The sequence below is a fragment of the Phocoena phocoena genome, chromosome 9 (genome assembly GCF_963924675.1).
Source record: "Phocoena phocoena chromosome 9, mPhoPho1.1, whole genome shotgun sequence".
NCBI lineage: Eukaryota > Metazoa > Chordata > Mammalia > Artiodactyla > Phocoenidae > Phocoena > Phocoena phocoena.
Window position 1 is genome coordinate 74237838 of NC_089227.1, and position 19745 is coordinate 74257582.

The 19745-nt window shown below is 40.0% G+C and overlaps 1 protein-coding gene across 1 annotated transcript in view; it reads right to left on the bottom strand.

Moving 5' to 3' along the window:
- Window positions 1-19745, bottom strand: part of CTTNBP2 (cortactin binding protein 2) — a 161126-nt gene that overhangs the window by 81692 nt on the left and 59689 nt on the right. Inside the window, exons 3-4 of the mRNA XM_065884453.1 lie at window positions 17455-17679; window positions 1516-3145 (exon numbers count right to left, since the gene is read on the bottom strand). Of these exons, the coding sequence (XP_065740525.1) occupies window positions 1516-3145; window positions 17455-17679 (1855 nt within the window). The remainder of the gene's footprint in view (window positions 1-1515; window positions 3146-17454; window positions 17680-19745) is intronic.

A 19745-nucleotide genomic window follows, 5' to 3' on the forward strand; every position in this document is an offset into this window, starting at 1 on the left:
CCATTAGAAAGGCCATCCAGCTCAGTAATACCATTTTAGATTAAAAAAATATATGGAATGCTCAATGCCTGGAAAGACATCCCAAAGCAATACCAGAGTCAATTCTAAAGCAAATTTTCAAAATGCTTTAAGCAACAGTAAATTGAAGCAGTAATAGCACCTCTTTTTGTTCATCACTCATGCTGCTCTAAGCTCAATACCATGCTCTTTGTACGTTATGATATTAAATCCTCCTAACAGCCACCCTCCCCAATATGAGCAGCATAAGCTCCATGTTAAGGATGAGAAAAGTTGCTCAGTTCAAGAAAAATCCCCCAAAACATACAGTTGTAAATGGCAGAGCCTAGATTCCAAGGCAGATCTGACTGACATCAAAGTCCATGCTGTTTCCAATTCCCAATTTCGCCCCTTAAAATATGAATCTAGCCTCTCAAAGAGCTTGATTTCAAGGAGACAGCTTATAATTGGATAAATAAGTCCCGTTATAATGCTCTCATTACCTGATATTTAGCAAGTACAGTACTACCTGTTTTTCTTATTCCCATGCTTCTCCCTAAATTTTAAATATAACACAGCTCAGATCTTCCTTTAATTCTTAAAGTTCTCTCTCATTAGAACCAACAGTCTCTACTAACCACTAAGATCCTGGGGTAGAAGAGACCCTGCAAAGTTTCAACAGAACTATGACACCGTAACATTATTTTAGAGCCACATTTACTCAGTGAAAGATGAACGCCAATAAAAAGCAATGCTTCCTCTAGCACTATATAACGAAAGGGAAAAATCCAGTTCTTTATCGATTCTTTGTTCAAGAGTCCCAGATTCGGTGACTTCATAAACCACATCTGCAATGGAAACCTTCTCTAATATAGCCCACATGCTATGTTATCCATCTGTGCTCAAGTGTTAGGAGATGACAGCTCTAAATAACTTCTGAAATAAACTAAACTTAGAACAGAGATTTACAAATATACACACTATTTTTGAGGTTAAAAAAAATAAACACCAAACTGATATTAAAAACTTAGGATATACCAATTACAGAACACCTCTAATCAATTTGATAATCCAAGGTTGACTGTAGTGTCAATAACTACTTGAAAGCATTCTTTCAAATGTCATCTCAGAAGGGACAGAACTGACTGTCTGGCGATGGCTCACTAATACAGAAGTCTTCTGAGACAGATATTTAATAAGAAGGACAAGCCCTTCCTCCCATGGAAATGCTTCAGTCTCTCTAAATTAATGGTCTCCATGTGCTCCAAAACCACTACTTTCAGGTTATTTTTAAAAGAAGACAACACTTAGCATAACAAAACCACAATTCATTTAGCAAGATGAATCACCATACCCCGGAGCCTTTAAAGAAAAACACAAAAAAAGAGAGGAAAGAAATAGGAAAAAAAAAAAGTATCAAATTAAAAAAAACGTTTCAAGGCAATGTGAAGGAAACAAAGGCAAGTGAGAGGACAGGCCACATTCTTAAAGAAGGGTATAACATTCCAATCCCTTTACCTGATGCTGTTACCAGGAGGCTGTCTGAGGCACCTGCTCTACAGGATGAGGCACTAACAGGGTTTATGGAAGAGCGAAAGGCAATGGTGGTGGGAATGACAAGGGAACTTTCTGAACATGCAGGTTGGTTCAGTCCAGGGGTTTCAGCAGGCCAGGCACCCACCTGAGACGTGGCCAGGGCTGAAACGGCACAGCCTGCAGGTGCCACAGTTAAATCTATGGATGGTTTTGGTGGCAGCTGAGGGGAGGAAGACTTAAGGAGATTCTCCTCACTTATTACCCTGTTCCCTTGTGGCAAACTGGAAGGAGGCGAAGCCACAGTTTTGTTATCAACTTTGGCCCCTGCACTGGAGGCCCTGCCGCTATCCATGACAACCTTGAGCTGCGGGTGCGGTGGAGAAGGAGTGTGGGAGAGCCCTGGCTTTTTGGGAGGGATGGGAGGAGGGTTTCCTCTGTCAACTCGTGCGGCACCGGGAGTCTTTAAACTGGTCCGACCGACCGGGGGGTAGGTGCCAACGTCCCCCGTGGGGGGCACTCCAGGTCTCGGGGGCGCTCCCGCTGGAGGGCTCGTAAATCTTGACAGTGCTTGGGTCACAGTACTCCGAGCTAGCTGTTTGGCCACTAGGTTGTCACGACTTGTAGGAGATACATCTCTGGATGGAGGACTTTGGGTGGTGTTCCCGTTTTGGTCTGGGTCATTAGCATTGCCCTGAAATCGAAACCGAGCCGCTTGGATTCGCGGGTTCAGGCCTGGATGCAGAGGCGCGTTGGCACACGGTGAATGTAAACTGTGCGGAGGTGGGGCGGGCATGTGCCCTGCGGCTGGGGCGGCGGTGCTGGGAAGCGGGGATGTGCTACTGGTTAAATCTGGTGTTGAGCCGCTGCTCGGTCCATTTTCCTCAATTCTGTTTGCGTTTGGAGGTGGGACAGTGGGCAGAGAGGAACCAGTCAAGTCACCGTGGGAAGCCTGCCTGTCGATACCTGGCCTGACCAAGTCGGCACTGGCACACGCATTCCCCTTCGCACTGGAGGAAACTAGGGGGCTCCCCATGGCAGGCTTTACAGGCACCGTCAAAGGTGACTTCTTCACGGGGTCAGTGCTCTCTATCACTAAGTCTGTCTGGCATGCAACAGATCTTGTCATCAGTCCCTCTGTTCCCACAGATATAGAGACCAAACGTCTATCTTTTGTCTTCCGGGGGAGAGAGAGGCTGGGTTTGCTGTCGTTTCCCCTTTTCAGTTGCTCGATCATCTTCTTCATCTTGTCTATCTCCTCTTTGAGGTCAGTGGTGTGTGCTTCTTCTCGGTGCAGCTTGGCACGAAGCTGTTCCCGCTCTGTGTCAAACTCTGAGAGCTGTTTTTCCATCTGAGCTTCCATTTCTGTGCTTCTTCGTTTCTCAGCGGCGAGTTCCTCTTCTAACGCACTCGTCTTTTTCTTCTCCTCTTCCAGTTTGGCCATCACCTCTTCTAGCTTCTGGGCCTCCTCTAGGACTTTGCCTGAGAGCTGCTTGCACTCCTTGACCAGCATCAGGACCACGTGCTTGTTCTTGCCTCGCTCCTCCTCCAGGCGGGTGGCCAGCTTCTTGTGCTCTTGCTCAAGGGCTTGGAGCTGAAGCTTTTCCATCTCCAGCTGAAAGAAATGCACAGGACAGCCCTGATTAATAGGCAGAGGATTCTTTCAGCCAAAGAAGTGGAGAGATTTTTATTAATTTTGTAACAATTACATGGTTTGGGTTAAAGTGCCACATTTCTGAAATGTGTTGTGAGATGACAGATAATATTTTAGAGACTCATTAAAATAAGAAACTAGATGTAAACGGTTTTACAAAAAAACATCTAAATTACAGCAATAGAAAAAAAAATTTAATGTATTAAAGTTAACTGTAGAAAAGGAGAATAGTTACCTGATGCTTCAAAATCACAACACAGAGTTTAGCAAGGTCTGCTTTGTAAAAACAGAACTCTGTTAGGGAACTGATTTTTTTTTTTTAAGGTTTAATGCCTTAAAATTACTCATCTTTGAGGCACTGTTTAATAAAAAGTGCTGAAAACAGAGGACTTCAGTTAATTTCTAAACTCCTATACTTGCTAATCATATTACTTAGTTTTTTGTAAACTTCTTTGAGCTTATGATGGGTTGCTGTAAAAGTCATGTAAAATCATATATGAAAGTTCTTTGAACTAATATATACGAAATATCTTATTAGAAATACAATCAGTATCAGTGAACCCCAAGTCTGACCTCATCTCCTTCAATCCCACTTTGCCCACTTGGCTCCCATGACACTGGTCTCCCCGGTGTTTCTTGAACACCATCCTGCCTCAGCGCCTCTAATCCTGCTGCTCTCTCTGCCGAGAAATTCCACCACCACCCATCACAGAGGGCGCCTGCACTGAGGAGTCTGTGCACTGCACAAGGGTGACCGGCTGCAGGGGTGAGAGGGACCGAAATCCAGCTCTGCCTTCTCACCACGCGTCTGCCCAGGCCTGGGGTTGTATCTGTCTGGAAAGAAGGGTGCGTTTTCCTTTAGGAAAAAGGCTCTGTCTGCTCACTGAGCCACAGGTCCCTAGGATTTAGACTTTCCAAAGCAACATTTCCTTAACTGATCAACATAGAGGAGAAGCTTTTAAAAACTTTTAAACCTCCAGGTGGGGCTTTCTAATATACACAAAAACACCCAACGGCACAAAAGCCTGGCTCTTTTTCTTCCTTCAGGACTCTGCTCAACTGTCACCTTCACAGCGAGGCTGCCCTCACCATCCTGTGGAAGCCAACAGTCTTTCCCACCCTTGTACTTATCACTCTTTGGTTAGCACCTGCCTACCTCGACTACAACAGGACTCCACCAGGGCAGGGACTGTGTCTTCTTTGCTGCTGTGTCCCCAAGACCTAGAACAGTCTCTGGCACACAGTGGTGCTTAATAAACTACTGATTGAACGAATGAAATCAACACAGTTCACAAAGACATCAAACTTCCAAAGGCTGATGGACTTTTTGGATACGAAGGCCTTACAGATGCACTATTCTAACATGTTCGCCCAGGTTTCCCACTTCTCTCCAGGAAACATCTGCCATGAGGTGCCTGTGAGGGATACATCCCAAGCTGGGCTGTAGTCGTCAGGCCGGTCCACACGCCTTACCTTCTCAACTAGAGAAACTTTCCCTTAGTGGTCCATAAAGGGCCTTACAGTTTAAGGTTAAAGTAGATCTACCTGATGAAAGACATGGAAAGGACTCCCGTAACCCCCAGATGTTAAACACAAATATACTCTCAAGAGAGACAAGGATTATTCAAGCCAGTTCCAAGTCATCAGTGACAGAGGAAGGAAACGCTCGCATGTGATCTATCAGTTGAGAACGTGCTCCTGTTCCTCACCATGAAATTCTTGACCCCATTCCCCTCAGTCATGCACGAGACCAAAAGCAGAGAACGGCTCACTGCCCAACCAGCAGTCAGAGGTATTACTCATTTACTTGGGGATTCTTCCTGCTTTGAAGAAGTCGCCGAATAGCAATGCAATGGGTCCTATAAAGAGGTGATCAGGAATACAGATAATTCCCCAAGAATAATTAGAGACAACTATCCATACACATACACTCTACTCTACTATATGAAATTTGGGGGTGACTTCATAAGTAGATTACGTAAGATTTGGGAGACAATAGTGCTGTCCTATACTAGATGTATATGTATATTTTATTCATCTGGGTGTCTCACAGAAAATTGGACTTACTAATAGCTAAAGCACTTTTAACTCTTCTAAATGCATCAAGCAATAGGTTACTATGGAAGGCATACAGAAAATTAGAGCTATAAAGAAAATATTAAATATGCTTTGTATTACCCCCTCCCCTTCCAAATTCTTAGAGCAATGTAGGAAAAAGCACATATCAGGTCAATTTTCAGCTTATTTTTAAAATATGATTTTCCTAATTTATCTCTGAAGGTGGAAAAAAAGTTTTCTTGTAGAATTTAAGGGCTACCTGCACTTTCTGAAACAACTAACTAGAGGCCAAGTTGGTGATTTCCCTGATGTCATCCAGTTATTCCATGTCAGGATCCCAGCACTTATTCAGGTCTCCAACTGTCTCAAGTTTTTCCCACCACATCACACACGCTGCCCATAGAATTTCTATACTATGGGTCACCACACTTTATTTTTATTTTATTTTTTGCAGTACATGGCCCTCTCACTGTTGGGGCCTCTCCTGTTGCGGAGCACAGGCTCCGGACACGCAGGCTCAGCGGCCATGGCTCACGGGCCCAGCCGCTCTGTGGCATGTGGGATCTTCCCGGACCGGGGCACGAACCCGCGTCCCCTGCATCGGCAGGCGTCCTCTCAACCACTGCGCCACCAGGGAAGCCCCACACTTTACTTTTGAAATAACTTTCATCTTACATTTTAGAATCAAATTAAAGACTTCCAACAGGAGATCAACTCAACTAATCTCAGATATTTATACAGAAGACTATACTCCTATAAAAGCACCCATAATTCTTCTGCATCTTTGTCCTTCCATCATTCATGCCTTATAGATCTGGTCTCGGAGGAACATGAGTCTTTTTAATCTCACTACAGATAGCAAAGCACAGAGGAAACCACATAACCATGCACCTACAACACATGGTTCCAAACTCAATTGAGCTCTGAGCCCCAACCATCAATCACTGTACCTAACTCTGTTTAGCCTCCTCTACCATTTACTACGTCAGGGAATATTTAAACCTCTGCTACTCTCCCCAATACTTCACCCAATGACAACTCAAGAGACTCTCAGTCTACCTTAATAGACTCTTTTATCAAGAAAATTCAGACTAACTCACTCCCTCTACATCCTGTCTCGTCCCTTAAGCTTTTTTATAGCCACTCCAATCCATATGTCCTTCCCTTCACTCTAAGGGAGAGAGGTTTCCATCTGCTGAAGGTCAGACTTTCTTCAACAATTAACTTCATTACTCCCTGTCACCTCTGACTTGCTCCATCAGTGATCACACTGCTCTTTATAAATATTAAATGTCTTCCTCTCTATCAGCTCCTTCCAATCAGTATATAAACATATTCCCATGCTTAAAAACTAATTTTTATTTTTAAAAAAAGTCCTTGACTATTCTGGCCCAGAGACAAAGTTCTTGTCCTTGAAAGAGTAAGAACTATAGTACTAAGTTCTAATCCCAACTTCTTGGCCATGTCACCTTGATAAGTTTTCCCTCTAAAGATCAGTTCTGTTTGGTTCTCTTATCTGCACAACAGAGCAATGACAGTCATTACATTATAGGATTAAATGAGGCAAACACATGTCAAGTATCTACCATTGTGCCTGGCACTAAAAAATGTTAAGTTTTCATTTCACAACATAATAACTATTTGTGCTATTTTAAAATGTCAGTTTTACACAGTGTTTTTCCTCTGAAAACACATTTAACAGGCAAACAAAGATCTAGAGAGCTGACCATATCAAACATACAGATGATGTTTTTTATAAGGTTGATAGCAATTATAATATAACAATAAAAAGTACAACAGAGAAAGTTCCACTACCAGTCATGGTGAAACAACTTTTATTAGACTATCTTCTCCTGCAGGTAATAACGATAAACATTTGAAAACACATTAAGAAAATAACTATTTGAAGGCTCTGGAGAGCAATAAAAGTGATAAAAATAGGAGAGGAGTACACCCTCCCATTAGGAAGAAGTCAACAGCACTGGATGAGATTTCTCCTTGTAGAGCTTTTCAAGTGAGGGCCATTCCCTGTGCTGATAGCTCTGGCAGCAGGAGCTCAAGCACAAAGCACCCCTTACAGTGGCCTGAGGAGCCAGAGGATGAAAGCAACTGGAGCCACTGCAACTAACCTCACCAGCATCACTGGTTAACTCTTGAATTATACATTCATAGGAGAGATTCAATACTGAATGACAGAGGTGGCTGCTGAATGGAGAACTGAGCAAATACTTCAGCTATTGCCAACTGCAAAAAGCCAGAGTTCAGACTATGAATCTAACCAGGTTAACTACTTACTAGAAATACACTCTTCAGAAGATAACAGAATCCACAGTCTCTGTACCACATCATCCATAATGTCTAGTATGCAATAAAAAATTACTGGGCATGCAAAAAATGTATTTTAGGTGATCCACTGTCAAGAGAAATGTACTCAAACAGAAACTTATCTTAAGATGATCTATACTGGAATTCGCAAACAAGAATCTTAAAGCAGCCATTTTCTAAGAAAATATAGTTGCGGTGACTGAACAGGATAGGAGTCTTAGCATAGAAATGCAAACTAGAAACAAATGGAAAGTCTAGAACTGAAAAGCATAAAATCTAAAATGAAAAAAAAAAGTTGACTGAATGAGCTTAATAGAAGATTTGAGAGAGGAAAACTTAAAAAGGAAAGAAAAAACAATGAATTTGAAAATAGAGCAAAAGAAAGTATCCAATTTGAGGAACACAGAAAAGAAGGACTGAAAAAGTGAAGAGCACTTCAGTGACCTGTAGGACAATATAAAGTGGTCTAAATTCCACATAACTGGATTTCCAAAGGGTGAAGAAAGAGAGAATGGGGAAGAAAAATATATTAAAAGAAAAAAATGGCCCCCAAATTCACAAATTTGGTAGAAAACAAACTTACATATCCATGAAGCTCAGAAATCCCAAAACAGGATAAATATAAAGAAAACCATACCTAGGCACATCAGAGTAAAACTGATGAAAACAAAGATAAGAAATGGTATTGAAAGCAGCCAGAGAAAAAGACACATTACATACAGAGAAACTACAATATAAATGATGGCTGAATTATTATCTCCAAAATACAGGAAGCGAGAACTGACAGAAGGGAGAAAAACAAATCTATAACAATTTTCTCTCATCTAGATTAAAAAATCAGCAAGAATACAGTAGCTCCGAATAACACTATGAAAATCACCTGGCCTAACTGACACTATGGAACAGAACACCCTAGGACTACAGATGATGCAGTCTTTCCAGATGCCCTTGCTGAACTATTAAAAACCACCAAAAAATTACAAAAGACTAAAATGTTACAGAATATGTTCTCTGACCACAGCAGAATTAAATTATAAATAAATCACAATAAGATATTAATAATACCCCAAAATTCAAAAATAAAACATAGTTCTAAATAGTACAAAAGTTTAAGAAGAAATCACACAGGAAGTCAGAATATATTTTGGGCTGATTGAAAATAAAAAATATCAATATTTGTGGGATGCAGTAAAAGAGGAGTATTTAAAGGCCCAAAAGCAGAGGATACAGACAAACATATCTTTAACTGCTTACATCAGAAGAGTTTTCTCCCAAAGAAGACATACAGATGGCCAATAGGCACATGAAAAGGTGCTCATCACCACTAATTAGAGAAATGCAAATCAAAACTACAATCAGGTATCACCTCACACCAGTCAGAAAGGATATCATTAAAAAGTCTACAAATAATAAATGCTGAAGAGCGTGTGGAAAAAAGGGAACCCTCTTACACTGTTGGTGGGAATGTAAATTGGTGCAGCCACTATGGAGAACAGTATGGAGGTTCCTAAAAAAACTAAAAAGAGAGTTGCCATAGGACCCAGCAATCCCACTCCTGGGCATATACCCAGACAAAACTATATTTTGAAAAGATACATGCACCCCTATGTTCACAGCAGCACTATTTACAATAACCAAGACATGGAAGCAACCTAAATGTCCATCGACAGATGAATAGATAAAGAAGATATGGTGTGTGTGTGTGTGTGTGTGTGTGCGTGTGTGTGTATATATACACACATACATACACACAATGAAATATTACTCAGCCATTAAAAAGAATGAAATAATGCTACTTGCAACAACATGGATGGACCTAGAGATTATCATACTAAGTGAAGTAAGTCAGAAAGAGAAAGATAAATACCATATGATATCACTTATATGTGCAATCTAAAATATGACACAAATGAACCTGTCTACAAAACAATAACAGACTCACAGACATAGAAAACAGAGTTGTGTTTGCTGGGGGTGGGGAAGTGGGTGGGGGTGGAGGACTGGAGTTTGGAATTAGCAGATGCAAACTATTATACACAGGATGGATAAATAACAAGGTCCTACTGTATATCACAGGGAACTATATTCAATATCCTGTGATAAGCCATAATGGAAAAGAATATATAAATGTATAACTGAGTCACTTTGCTGTACAGAAGAAATTAAACACAACATTGTAAATCAACTATACTTCAATAAAATTATTTAAAAAACAAGAGTTGTCTCAAATCAATCATCTAAGTGTTACCTTAAGAAGCAAGGAAAAGTTAGGTGAATGAAAGACAAAGTAAAAGGAAAGAAATAAAGGTAAAAATCAATGGAATACAAAAGACAAATGATAGAGAAATTAACAAGGCCAAAAGTTGTTTTTCAAATAAAATATCATTAATATTGTTAAACATTTAAAGAACAGATTAAGAAATATAGAAAAACACAAATTACAAATAAAAGGAATAAAGGATGGGGTACCACTATGGAATGAATATTAAAAGGATAATAATGAAAACCTTGTGCCAATAAATTCAACAAATCAAATTCCTCCGAAACACACGACTTTCAGAATTGACATAAAATGGAATAAAAGATTGAAATAGCTTTATATCTTTATGAGAAACTGAATTCACAAATAAACATTTTCCCCTAAAGAAAACCTCTAACTCATATGGATTTACTAGTGACTTCTACCAAACGTTAAAGAAAGCCAGGGGCTTCCCTGGTGGCACAGTGGTTGAGAGTCCGCCTGCCGATGCAGGGGACACGGGTTCGTGCCCCGGTCCGGGAGGATCCCACATGCCGCGGAGCGGCTGGGCCCGTGAGCCATGGCCGCTGAGCCTGCGCGTCCAGAGCCTGTGCTCCGCAATGGGAGAGGCCACAACAGTGAGAGGCCCGCGTGCCGCAAAAAAAAAAAAAAAGAAAAAGAAAGCCAAACTCATACATGCCCTTTCAGAAAATAAAGAAGGAAATGCTTCCATTTTCCTTTATGAATCCAGGATTACTTTCATATCAAAACCAGTCAAGTATTATTTTAAAATTTACAGAAAAATTATCATTCATGAACACACATACAAAACTCCTTAGCAAAATACAGGCAAACTGAATCCAGCAATATTTAAAAAGAGTAATAAAAGGTGACCCACTGAAGTTCACCTCAGGAATCCAAGTTGGTTTAATATTTGAAAATCAATTAGTGTGATTCATCATACTAAAAGAATAAAGTGCAAAACCATGACTACAGCAATAGATAAAGATAAACCATTTTGCAAAATTCAAAACTCAATCATGATAAAAACCACTTAACAAAGAATAGAATGAAACTTTAATGAGATAAAGGGCATCCATAACAAAGTATAGCTAACATCATACTTAACCATGAAACAGATTGTTTTCCCCCTAAATAAAGGAAAAGCCTCTGAAGTCTGCTCTCACTATTTCTGTTCAACATTGTATTGGAGGTTCTAGTCAGCGCAATGATGGGGATAAAAAGGAAAAGAGAAAGGCAGGCAATTTGGAAAGGAAAAAGTAAAATGGGTTCTGTTCATAGGTAACATGCTTGTTTACCCACAAAATCATATAAAATATACAAAACAACTGCTAAAACTGATAAGCAAGATCACAGGATACAATGTCAACATACAAATAATCAATTGAATACCTGTATACTAACAACAAATGTTTGGCAAAAACTTAATTGTGTTTATAACAGCATCAAATATTTAGAAATAAACCCAACAAAAGACATTTAAGACTACTAAACTAAAAACAGTAAAACACTGCTAAAAGAAACCATGAAGACCTGAAAAAAATGAAGAAAAATACTATAATCATGGGTTGGAAGACTCAACTTTGTTAAAGATGCCAATTCTCAACATATTAAAGGGTCAATGAAACTTCAATCCCTGAAAGCTTTCAGAGAAACCAGCAAACTGATTTTAAATTTTTATGGAAAAGCAAACGACCTAAAACAGCCAAAACAATTTTTATAAAGAATAACAAAGTTGAAAGACCTGTGGTTTGTGCATTTAAGGCTTATTATTTAACTACAGTCATCATTTACCTGAAGATGTAGTATAGAGGTAAGACTAATCCATGATGAGAAAATCAGAAGAGTGTTCAGTGGCTGCCTAAAGTGGGGGAGGGATTTATGGAGAAGACACTCCAGGAAACTCTCTATGGTAATGTTAACATTTTCTATCTTGTAAGGGGTACAGCTTACACAAGTGTATGCATTTTTAAAACATCAATTTGTGTGCTTAAGATGTAAATTTCACTTTAATGTAAATATCTCTTTAAAAGCTATAACAATAGTAAATTCCAGGTTTGCATGTTTGCTTTTCATAGTGCTATGGATTAACAATTCTGAAACTACTCTCTGTGTGTTCTAGGCTGGAGTACATGAGTAATATATTGAAGTATAATGGGTTTCAGCTTTCTCACTGTTGGAGAAGTTAGTTTTAAATAGAGAAAGGACAAGAATGTACCCCCCCTATGGTTTTGGATTAGAATCAGAGGTGTCAATATAAGTATGAACTCATGGTTTCATACAGACAGAACTACAGATAAATAAAATATAGATTTGTGTGTATATAAAATATATGTATAAATATGATAATTATACATAATTTCCTAGCTTTAGTTTCATTTCTAAACACTATTTTCCATTAAAAAGGAATGGAAGTAACAGCTTCTGGGAGTAAGAGCTAATTGCAGGGGTTGGAAAAAGAAAAGTATACGATGAGCCTGCAAGAAAAAAATACCCTGCTGTAAGAAAATAAGGAAGTGCTCAAAGGATGATGGGAATATATCAAAAGGAGTAGCTTGAAAGGGCTCTCACTGGCCAAATCTGGGACAATTCTGAGCAGTGATCCACGGACCGTGGACCTGATGGGGAGGGGTAGGGACAGACACCCCCAACTAAACTGCACACTGAGGAGACTATAAAGGAACCACAGCTTCCTGTGCATAAAGACTACGAGTTCCAGCTGACTCTGCGCTTCCTGTGCATAAAGACTACGAGTTCCAGCTGACTCTGCGCTTCCTGTGTATAAAGACTACGAGTTCCAGCTGACTCTGCGCTTCCTGTGTATAAAGACTACGAGTTCCAGCTGACTCTGCGCTTCCTGTGTATAAAGACTACGAGTTCCAGCTGACTCTGCGCTACTATTGTCCAATTTATAACCACTTCCAAGTAATGGCTGAAGGGGAATTTTGCATGGAGCAGTATGACCAAAGCCTTTTGCAAAAAGCAGCGGTTTATGTGGAAGAGCTTAGAAGAACTAACACAACTTCACTGGTAGTGAAGAAGTGGGTGGTGGCTCCAAGAACAGCACGCAGACTGGGAGCTCTGAATGACGGGAGCACCAAACAACTTTTTCCAGAATGAAAGGAAAAGCTCTGTAGGTGGAACAGAGCAGCAATGTAAAGGCGATCAGTTCTAAATCAAAGTGAAAAAGAGAGAGGCAAGCAATTATGGTCATTTGTAAAATGAGAAAGCAGACTACATGTCTGTCACAACCACAAAATATTCTTATGACATTTTATTATATTCTTTATTACTCCCTCACGTCTTTTAACACTCACTGCACCCTTGTCCTCTTTTCCACACGGTCACCCTCACTGGCACCTGCCCAATCCTGGTAAACAAACACATAACGATGAAATATATTGAGATTTTCTTCTTTATAGGGGCTGGAGCTACCAGTCAGCAGTTGGGCTCTGTAGTTCTCATCTGCCCCTTCCTCTTTTTTTTTTTTTAACATATTTATTGGAGTATAATTGCTTTACAATAGTGTGTTAGTTTCTGCTGTATAACAGAGTGAGTCAGCTATACGTATACATATGTCCCCATATCCCCTCCCTCTTGCATCTCCCTCCCACCCTGCCTATCCCACCCCTCTAAAAAAATGGTTCTCATGAACCTAGGGGCAGGACAAGAATAAAGACGCAGACAGAGAATGGACTTGAGGACACGGGGAGGGGGAAGGGTAAGTTGGGATGAAGTGCCCCTTTCTCTTGATCTAGTTTCAAAAGAGAAAAGGGAAGACATGGATGAGGCAAGTTGTTCTCTCCTCTAAATCCCTGCTCAGAGCTGCAGACCTCAGTCTCCAGCTCCCCTTAATGCCCACTCTGCAGTGCTCCTGGGGAGTCCAAATGCATCTTGAAACGTAATAATGAGTTATACAAAAAAGACTCAGGGGCTTCCCTGGTGGCGCAGTGGTTGAGAGTCCGCCTGCCGATGCAGGAGACAAGGGTTCGTGCCCCGGTCCGGGAGGATCCCACATGCCGCAGAGCGGCTGGGCCCGTGAGCCATGGCTGCTGAGCCTGCGCGTCCGGAGCCTATGCTCTGCAACGGGAGAGGCCACAACAGTGAGAGACCCGCGACCGCAAAAAAAAAAAAAAAAAAAAAAAAGAGGAAGGAGCTAAAAACAATCATTCATGTACAAAGCGTCCTAAACATTCTTCCTAAGATTGTTATTTCAGCTGTTTCTCTACCATGTTATCCTTGAATGAAAATCATGAAAACAATTTAAAATTAAATTATATTTGGATGTTATAACCATTATATAATGAAGTAGAAAACAGTGAATACAAACGGCAAAACAAATTACAATTATTTATAATGGGAAGGAAAAGGCATATGAAATAAACAAAACGCATTATTTTGATTGCTCTTTTCTCGTCCATTTGTCATTTCTTTGGTCGTCTAGCACCTGAAACTCCTTCCTATGTCAGGAGAATTCTCCACCTCTCGTTCTCTCCTATAGTAGTTAAATACGGCCAATAGTTGCTTTCCCAGTCTTGTAGCCAAGGAGAGGGCATGGGGCCTAAGGTTGGCCAACCAAATGCACCTGCCCTTAGGCTTCAACTAGGAAATGAGTAATGCAAAGAAGCAGGGCCAGGGGGAGGCACCACTCAAGACCCAGAGCAGTGATGGCAGTGGTGCTGTCTGGCGTCAACAAACTTCAGTATCTAGCTCTCAGCAGAAGGATCAGCCACGGCAGACTAGATCTACGGTGAGCATTTGTCAGTGATGCTGGCTGGTACAAGCTTGTCCCCTAGTTCTCCCAGCCGTGCTCTACCATGCTGTAAGCGAACAAATGAATGCTGTTCCTCTTAACTCAAGAATACTGGGTTCACTTGCTCGCAACTACAAATTCTGCCTGACGCAGCTACCAGCATGCAACTGACCACATCATACCGAGCAGCCGCCTAGAAGGAGCTCTGTCTAATACACAGAACTACATTTAGTTTTTCCTCTGGTGAAAAAAACTGTCCCCTTCTGAATTTCCTAGTTGTTATTTTGGCTTCTTTCTTTTAAAGGCTCTGATCAAATTAAAAGATCTTTCCTATCTCAGGGCTAGAAATTATACTATGTATGAATAAAATGACGGAAAATAAATTAGAAAAGAAGCTGTATTAACAGATTGTGCATAAGATAAATAATAAAAACCCAAATAACAAGCACCCTAGGTTACTGGTTCTAAACGGGGGAGTATATTACCAGAGGCAAAGTTCCCCATGATGATTACTCATTAGCTTATTCAAAGCGGCTTGAGGCTTAGGCCATTTGCCAAATTGACTCTTGCCCAAATTTTCCTGGCACACACATTACCAAACAGTTAACCCTCCTATTAGTAGTCTCAGCAGGAACCAACGCATCAATGAGCACGAAGTCTCTTCTCCCGCCTTGAGAGGGCAACCAGAGCAGTGTTCAGGCCAAATGTCTTAGAATCACCACAGAGCTATGCCCAGTGTCAGATAATAAATACTTGATTGTAGATAATGGGAACTTTGCTTTCCCTGACTTTTGCTGTGACAGTGATTTAAAGACCTGGACTCATTTAAAATAATCGATTTTTGTGTCTTAATGCTTTTAGATTTCTAAAGCTCCAATTTACTCTACATGCAAGAGAACTGAAGATGTTTGGTTAATATATTTAATTTCAAGAGTAAAGGTGACAGGTAATTTTGTTGCTAAAATGACTTTGTTGTTACTGGCCTTATTAGCTGCTCTAATACTTTCTTTATAAATAAAGACTTGGGATAAGAGTACAAACTGTAACTCTTCTCACATGCTACAATCTACCGTAATAGAATATCCTTTAGGGACAAAGGGTAGCACTGCCTCTCAGACAGACCCTTCACTGAGACTGCACAGCCAGTGAATTTGGCCATAAAGGACCCCTGTATCTCCATTATAGGCAGGAGACAGATCACTGGCTCATTTCATACTAGTCTCTCAGGACCCCTAGGACAGAAACAATTTCCTTTCACTTCCAGCCAGGTTGGAAATGACCCAGTCATTCAGAAATAAACAGGATGTAAGCTGATTTTAAAAAAATCAACTAGATAATAAAATCTTTGATTCAACTCGAAATGAATTTCTTTTTTCTCTCTTATAAGAGGAATGATAGATACAATGCAAAACAAGTAAAATTCAGGAAAGCATGCATTTTATGTATTGAATGAAAACTACAATAAAAAATATTTTCTTGATTTTTGATAACACAGCATAAAACCAAGCAGATGTACTTTATCATGAAATAGCTCATTTGACACATTAAGAACATAATTGAAATGTGTCTCATCCAAGACATACAAATGAGTTTTAGTGACATCAGTGGAAACACACTGGCTCTTGCTTATGCGGTTTGTGGGGATTTTTGAAAAGCTCCAGAGACCTCAGTGGTTGTCTGCAGGGCTTTGTAGAGGGTGTGCAGAGTCCAGTGTAAAATTGTGTGATTCGGTCTCCCAGGCAGGGAAGGCCTTCTATTCTTTACTATTTTACCCAGTGCTTTAGTTTTCTACCCTGTGACATACTGAGCAAAAGGTTTGTTTTTATTCAACACCTATACCAGAATGCTGGCATATATACATTAATGCAAGGATACAATTACAGGGAGAAAACCTACACATTCAATGACAGTATCATAGACATTTATACAGTATAGTGCATTCAGGTGAACTGTTAACCAGGTGTTAAATGTGAGCTATAATAAGTTCTCTGAAAAGGACAAACAGAAGAAACATTTTAATTTATGCTTTAATAATGGTTGGAAGAACATGTTACTTTTAATTCTAGTAATTAGACATCATTACCTTCTCTGATTTCCTCACTCTCTTTTCTAATAAAGGGAATCAGTAGTCTCAGCGGCATATCAGAAGGACAAAATTTAAACTTCTATGTACTTATGGCTGATCGCAGTAAGCTTTTATCACTTAGGAATCTTTGAAGCATGTGTTCATGTGCAATAATATGTATGTGTGTGGTGTGGGAGGTGAGGAGGGGGGAGGAGGCTGGTTTAAATGAAACACATGTGAATAGGAGCCTGGAGGTCTGCAGCAGACACACCATCAGACCCCAGAGGTGAGTCTGAGATGAACCAGAACTTCAAGATGACATGTTGTGAGACTGCGTATACTATGCAAACTTTCATTCTATTCTCATATTATTTTCATTTTCAAAAAAAAATAATTTCTAGTTGCAAAGAAATACTGGAGACAAAAGTTGGATAAACTAAGTTGGGGATGCCACCATATGATCAGTCCTGGTTGCATTACTGGATCACTCATCTGACAGTTAAGCATGTCTTAGGGCACTAGGAAAGGGAAATCCATCCCCTCCAAAAAGAAAATCCATTATTTTAATGAAAGCATCACAGTAAATATTATGGGAAACATAATTTGTCATACTTCTTTTATGATTTAGTGTTATGTTTATTTTGAGTTACATTTGAGAAGGGCCACCAAAATTTGTCAGTAGTTTGAATTTCTAAGTCCCTATCCCAACTCTTCTTGAAAATATTTAAGAACAAAACAACAACCTCAGAGATGGTCTCTTCATTCTACACTGTGTTATGGGAAAAAGAATTGTTTGAAAGTCTCAATACCTTCTTTTGTCTGCTCTCTGCAGCAGCCAGTTGTGTGGACATCCTTTCTTGCATTTTTCTGCAGTGGGCCATGACTGCTTCGAGGATGGAGAGGGGGTTGGTACAAACTGGCTTCTTCTCTTTATCGCCAGCACCTGCTTCATAGTCTCTCTGCAGTGCCAGGAATGGGTCATTTAAATTAAATCTCCCATACCGTTCCTGGATAAATACCTCCTTCCTGCGAGCCTAGAACAAAATCAGAGGAATGTATTCAAGAAAGAAATGAAAATATACAGAAGGCTATTTATACGAAGGTTCTGTGATTACTGCTCCAAATGGTATTCACAACTGTCATGAGTAACAGCTTACATGTGATGTCAGGTGGTGAGTGAGAGGTAAGGGGACTGTGACCCCAAAGCCTGACCAGCTTGCCATGCCACTCAGTCTACTTTCAAATTTTCTTCCTTTGGAATATTGTCTTTTAAATTACAAAAGCTGCAAATACAGTTTTTCCCATGACGCCTACTCCTTCAAGGATCTGAATTTTAGGTACAGTCTGTTCTCATTTAGAGTAAAATAAAAAATATCAACAACAAACTAACTTTTAGCAAAAATTCAAAAACAAAATAATATGTTTATCGAACTTACATTACACATAATCCTTGTCACGTTAAATCACAAAATATAAATCTCCAAGTTTTATACAGAAAGAATCTTATAAATATTTGAAGAAGAAAATATTTCATGAATTTTTTATGTCAAAAATCACAATATTCACATTTTGTGAAGTGTAACCAACTACAATAAAAAACCTCCAGAAAATTAGGAAGATGTAAATGTCTTCTCATCATTGAAGGACATTAAAATATAGTTCACAGAGTCCCAGGAAAGAACATAGCCTCATTTTACTTTAAATGTCAGTCCATCAGCGTTGAAGTAAATTTCACATCCACTTGACACTAAATGCAATTTTCTATAATTAGCCTACAGTGAATGGCCTTTGCATAATATGGAAAATAGCAGTAGAAATGTATTGAAAACAAGCAACAGTTTCCTAACTCAGGTCATTTGGAATAGCTACCAGAAAAAATTATTCTATGTCACTGCCAGTGGAAAAACTAAATTACAATAAATCAAGCTTAACTGTCCAAAATGTTAAACATGCTTTCTGAAGAAATATTACATACATTTCCTTAATTTAAAGGCAACTGCGTTGACTAACTCAACTTTTCCATTTTAAGACCACTATCAGCAAGCCAAAAACTAGATAAACACAAGTGCAAAACTGGGAAAATCTAATGTTTCTTCTCCTATTACCAAATTAGATTAGGAAATACAATTTAAGAAAAGTCCAATTTCACCATAAATTTAAGCTAGCTTTCAGAGGATCATTTTACACTTAAAAGTCAAAGTGGTTTATGACATCAAAAAGTATTTCATATTTCTAGATTCTCCAAATTCAATTATGTAATCGATAAGCTGAATAAGTATCACTTCAGAGATGCAATTACAAAAGCAATTTCATTCTGTCCTTCACTTTTCTATTAATTTTTATTCAATGCAGTAGTTCATCCCCCACCTCTGGATGAAAACTTGGGATAGCCCCCATGGTTTTTCTAATTACTTTTATCTAATACAATTCCTATAGTCACTTTAAAATATAAAACTCTCAATTTGGTTATTAGAATATCCAACTTCAGTGGTATGATGGCTTCCCTTCCCCAACTAAGATCTGCACCACCTGGGAAGGAAGCATTTAAGAAAACCCCTCTTGGGCTTCCCTGGTGGCGCAGTGGTTGAGAGTCCGCCTGCCGGTGCAGGGGACACGGGTTCGTGCCCCAGTCCAGGAAGATCCCACATGCCGCAGAGCGGCTGGGCCCGTGAGCCATGGCCGCTGAGCCTGCGCGTCCGGAGCCTGTGCTCCGCAGCGGGAGAGGCCACAACCATGAGAGGCCCGCGTACCGCCAAAAAAAAAAAAAAAGAAAGAAAAGAAAACCTCTCTTTTATCCAATCTTCTCCCCCTCTTTCTTAGCTGTTTTAGTCCTCTCTGGGTTGGAAGGGACCAGAGGTAGAGGATGATGATGAAGATGGAGGTGAGAGAACAGGAGCATTCTACCTGACTGGTTCAGTCGAGAAACTAGCCTTACCAACTGGGTGTGGCAAATACTTAAAGCCTCCTCTTTTCCCATGAAGTGCTTGGTAGCCTGAGAAAGCCACACCCCCCTTCTCACTGCTGGGGACCCTTCATCTACAGTTTCCCCAATGTAACTCATAAATTTAGGACAGACTACATAACCTGCAGAGCCCAGTAC